The sequence below is a fragment of the Lottia gigantea genome, assembly GCF_000327385.1.
Source record: "Lottia gigantea unplaced genomic scaffold LOTGIsca_31, whole genome shotgun sequence".
In the NCBI taxonomy this organism is placed as follows: Eukaryota; Metazoa; Mollusca; class Gastropoda; family Lottiidae; genus Lottia; species Lottia gigantea.
The window spans coordinates 1,897,343-1,902,468 of NW_008709027.1; the positions used below are offsets into that span (position 1 = coordinate 1,897,343).

General features: G+C 37.3%; 1 protein-coding gene across 1 annotated transcript; it reads left to right on the top strand.

Moving 5' to 3' along the window:
* Positions 1-1,697: 1,697 nt before the first annotated feature.
* On the top strand, positions 1,698-3,212 carry LOTGIDRAFT_161910 (hypothetical protein; the record flags this gene model as incomplete). Its single annotated transcript, XM_009057792.1, has 2 exons — positions 1,698-1,888; positions 2,936-3,212. The coding sequence occupies 2 exons, from the start codon at positions 1,698-1,700 to the stop codon at positions 3,210-3,212; spliced, it is 468 nt and encodes a 155-aa protein (XP_009056040.1).
* Between the last annotated feature and the right edge of the window lie 1,914 nt (positions 3,213-5,126).

Genomic DNA, 5,126 nt, shown 5'->3' on the forward strand with positions numbered 1-5,126 from the left:
GAAATGTAACAATGACGTAGCAACGTACGCTGATGTGACAAGACGATTAACTGCAAAATAAAGTCATCACGTGACCTTCTGGAATGAAGCTCAGAAATCTCAGAAAAGCATGGTGCGCCATCAAAAATAATAAGTAGTGTAAAATTACAAAATATGCATGTAGTATACAAAGAATATTAAAACTATAATCGTATTTATAGACCTTCCTATCGCAACAAAATACAAGATACAGAGATGACACAATATGAATTATAATAGTTGGTTTTCTTCTGCTGACTCCATGTATCTCCTCTATTTCCTAAGGACACGCAAGGACAAATATGCGCTATTTTGGATACAAGATTTAATATGACCGGTGACATTCCGATTTATATCGGTGATTAAGGCAAACGGAAATACGGAAAGAGTATAGTGCTTATGGTATAATGTCTAGCCAAGGACGACTTCATGAAAGAGAGAAGCATGTTGCTCAATTCCAGCCTGTTGCAAATGTACCAGTTCATCTAGTTCTGTGTGTGACTCACAGTTGGGCAGAGGAGTTGAGTTTCGGAAATTGGGCTATTAATGCCGCAGATAAGGAAACTGTACCTATAACATATTCTACGCATATTCTTGGTTGTACAAACGCTTTATACGATACTTGACCATTTTTTTTCTTCAAATTCTTCTTGATGCACGGTTGATCTGAAAGGTTTAACTAAAAGAAATCCAGCCGTTAATTTTTAAACGCCAAATATATTTAAAATCATTACGTAAGGTTTTAAGTTCGTTATGCTTTTTGGGAGCTGTTTGAAAAGCAGTATAAGGATTTGAGTAAAATAAACGCCCAATTGTGGAGAAATATGTCTCCTACGTATTCTAAAAGTTTCAACTAATGATAGCGAGCCATTATAAAGCCAAAACAAGGCCAAACTGTTTAATTAACAATTAGTACTCTCCGTTTTTTATTAACCCATTTTACTTTAGAAATATTTTCAGGTACACAGTTAATAATGAGGAGTTTACACCTTTTTGAGTGGAGACTAAGTTGCCACCCAAAATGGTGTAATTTTACACCACGTTTAGAGTTGAATTATTACACAATGTTGGTGCAAGTTTGCACTATATTCTGGGTATCCTTACACTAATACGGGTGTGTTAGATGGTAAGGCGAAGAGGTGCTTATTTTACACTTTATCCAAACGTATACACTTTTAAAAGTGTAAATGTTTACACTTAGATTTGGGTAGATATAGTAAACATCAATATTGGTGTTATTGAATACTTCTTTAAAACGAATACGATTTCAATAGCGTAAGGTGTGGATGTAACCAATTTAAGAGCTCAAACGATCTAATGGTCATTATTTTAACACACATATCTTGAGTTAAAATAGGTCTGATTTCTACAGCACTGTATACCTAAATAAAATAAACATTATTGCAGATAATGAATTTTGTGAAGCTGACTGTCTGGAATGTCACGTGGTTTGTCATTCCAGAAGTTCACAGTCAGTGGTACACTTACTGTTTTTCCATACTTTTGGAAATTGGTTTGTTTTTAACGTGTTTCCGTGTAATCTTTTCCACTTTCACATTCTTGTTGGCAGAATACAGTGTTGGGTTTTGTTTTCTTATATCTTCTTGCGTCTTTTACTTTGTTTCCCGATGTAATTGGCTATATTCAATTCACGTTTGTGTAACTTTTTCCATGACAAAATGGCCGAATCGTCAAGGTGCTTATATAGTGTAAACCCTGACTGGTCTATGGCATCGGTGCCAGTACGAGAACCTGTTCGTGTTTTTATTTTTGGAACTTCGTATGTCAAAAGACTACACAAATTTCTCGAAAAAGTAAATAGTCCAAATTTAGGACTAAATCATGGTTTATGTTATATTAGAATTCATGGGTACGGTGGATTGCGACTCATCTCCGACCCGCATGACCGTATATCCATCATTTGATAAGTTTGCCGCGGTCGATTTGGTTTACCTCCATTTGGGGTCTAATGATTTGGCGGATGTTCATTGTACCCCTCATGACTTCGTTCGTGAGATGTTTTCGTTTACTGACGCAATTTTTCATCATTGGGGACCGCAATATATTATAATATGTAAAACTGTGCGGTTTGCAGAGTATAACTCAAAAATTGTGGAAACGAATTTATTGCTCGCTGTCGAGTGTCAACATCAATCTTCTGTGAATTTCTGGAAGCATCGAGTGGGTTTATTTAATCCAGTTACAGACCCTTATAGTTCAGATGGGGTTCATTTATCGGATGCCCTCGGCTATCCCTTATTTTTAAAGTCGGTGCGGGATGCCATTTTGCCCCATATTAATTGGTATTTTGTATGATAATTTTTGGGTTGTAAAAAGCAGCCACCTTTGTGTTTCACGCATGCGCAGGGAATCACGCATGCGTAGTTAACTTTGAAGTTTCCTTTTAGAAAAACTTTCAGATTTGTTGAAATATTAGTGAATCTATAGAATTTGGGATTTGGTGTCTCCTGTTGTTTTGGTTTCGGTTTTTCCTGTCGTTGGTATAGCTGCTAGGTACGTATTCTTAGTGTTGGTATAGTTGCTAGGTATGTATTCTTAGCGTTGGGCTAGATATTAACTTTGGTAGCTGGCTGTAAGCTAAGATGTTTTTGTCCCCGCACGTGGCACCTGTATTGTGTTGGGTACGGGCACTTGGTTGTCCGTTTGTTGGGTACGGGCACTTGGTTGTCCTTTGTTACTTCTGATTAGCAATAATTTCGCGGTCGTTGGATCTTTGGGTGTCCAGTAAAGGGCTTTCTGCTCCTCAATTCTGTTTGAATTGGTCGGTTCCTTGGTGGAACGTCACTTGGGAATCAACAGTGGTTTTGATTGTGTTGTGCTTACAAGGGTGTTAAGCCTCTTAGTTTTAACTTATGTGACTATGTGAGTTTACATATTGTTGTTACTTTCATTTCAGTATGCCAAAAATAACACATAATAGGGATGTTTCAGAGGAAGATGTGGGCCTGATTCCAACAACAGCTGAAGACCGTCTTACTAACATCTTAATAGACAAATTGATTAAAAGGCGTCTAGTGTTACCCTCAGCTTCAGGTGCAGATGCTAATACAACGGTTTCAGGTCCATCTTCTAGTACGTTGAATAGCCCATTACCTTCAGTTGCTGCTATCCCGACAACTTCAGTTGTTGCTACCATCCCTATCACGACATTACAGATTCCACCAGCGTGCTAGTATGTTCAGCTACAACCTTTGTAACTGCTTCCATTACCAGCGATTCTGTGCCAACCACAGCTATAACTGCATGTCCAAGTGTATTGTCCTTTGATGCGAATTTAAATGATGGAGTTCATATCTCCATTCACGTTGCGGAAAAAATGAAACAAGATATTTGGAGTAATCGTTTTATTGATATGTCTGCTCTGCTGCCAGGTACTTCAAAAAGTCACCTGTCCATTGACCTTTTAGATACAGACGACTCTGTCATAAAGCTGTCTTCCACTCCTCAAAAAGCAAAGCAAATACCTTATTCAGTCTGGCGCAAGGTCTTTGATATTTTTATGGATGTTTATGTTCAAATATTCCCTATGGAAATTTCAAAACTCTTGGCCTGTTCATCTTTAATACAGATATGGCACAAAATTATGGCAATAATGCCTTTAATTACTATGATTCGCAATTTAGATCGCTACGTCAGTCCAAGCACTTACCTTGTAACCATATTCATCCAGAATTGTGGCTCCAGGCAGCCACTATCCATGGCACAAAAATGTCGCAAGTAAATAAAACTCAGATGAATTCTTCTGGAAACCGCATTAATCGACTTCAACCGCGTAGTCGTACTTGTTACGATTTTAATTCACCCCAAGGTTGTAGTTGGCCAAACTGTAGGTTTTTGCATGAATGCACTCGTTGTGGCTTTAATCACTCTGTCACAAAATGTTATGCACGCCGTACCCGTGCGATAGCTGATAATCAGACTGCTGCTTCAGCTATTCCGACTCCTCAACTCCCTAATAACAATCTTTCCCAAGCAGGACAAGTTCCTATTCCAGCCCAGACAGTAGCTTCACGGTATTCCTTTCGTCGTACCAGTGCACCCACAAAAACGAGTTCCAACTCCAGTCAGTCCAAGTAGGCTGAGACAATGTTTAGTAGGGTACGATCCTCATGAATCTCAGTATCTATGTGATGGGTTTTCCCACGGATTTCACATTCCATACAATGGCGATTGCAAATTTTCCATTTAAAAAAATCACAATTCTTGTTCGGACAATTTAGATATTTTGTTTAAAAAAATTAACCATGAACTTTCTCATGGTCGCGTTATGGGTCCTTTTGACACGTTTAATTACATTTTTAGGCCTTGAGTCCAGTCGTTACAAATTACATTCTTTTAGAATTAGGGTTCATTAGGGTTCATCCAACACTCACACCAAGTTTCGTCAAAATCCTTAAAAAATGATGCCTTTTAGAGCATTTACATGTTAGTAATTGAACAAGGGCAATAATAAAAAAAAATGTTAAATACTTTTCGATTTTTCAAGAATTGTGCCTTCTAGAGTGTTTACGAGTGTGGACGGACGGACCAGCAGACCGACGGGCTAACATGGGTGACGCCAATAAACGCCCCCATTTAATGTTTGTACTAGTTTTCATCTAATTATTTAGAACGTGTGTTGTATTTTTTGATTATTTCAATTTTATTCGAAAACAATATTTACATCTGGTTTCCAAACATCAGGGCGTCGTTGCGCTTCTAAAACCTCGTATCTCGATTTTGGTCAAAATCATTTTATGTTATTGTTTACATCTAATACCGTTAATACACCTTGTGTAAAAACGTCGCAACTCTAGTCCAATTAGAATTAATAATATTAGCATGTGACAAATACTCGAAATTTTAATTTTCTTAAAAAACTACAGTTAAAACCTCGTAACTCGACCACATGTTTTAAGCAGACAACAGACATTTGTTTACACTAAAGAAGTAAGTATTCCTATAAAACTTCCATACATTTTTATTCATTTGAGACCTCAAACGTATCTAACATGACTTACAATAACCTGCACAGTCACGAAATATCTTTGAACTCGTCACTGTTATCAAAAGTTAATAAAATCAGTGTTGTCGTATTTATATATACA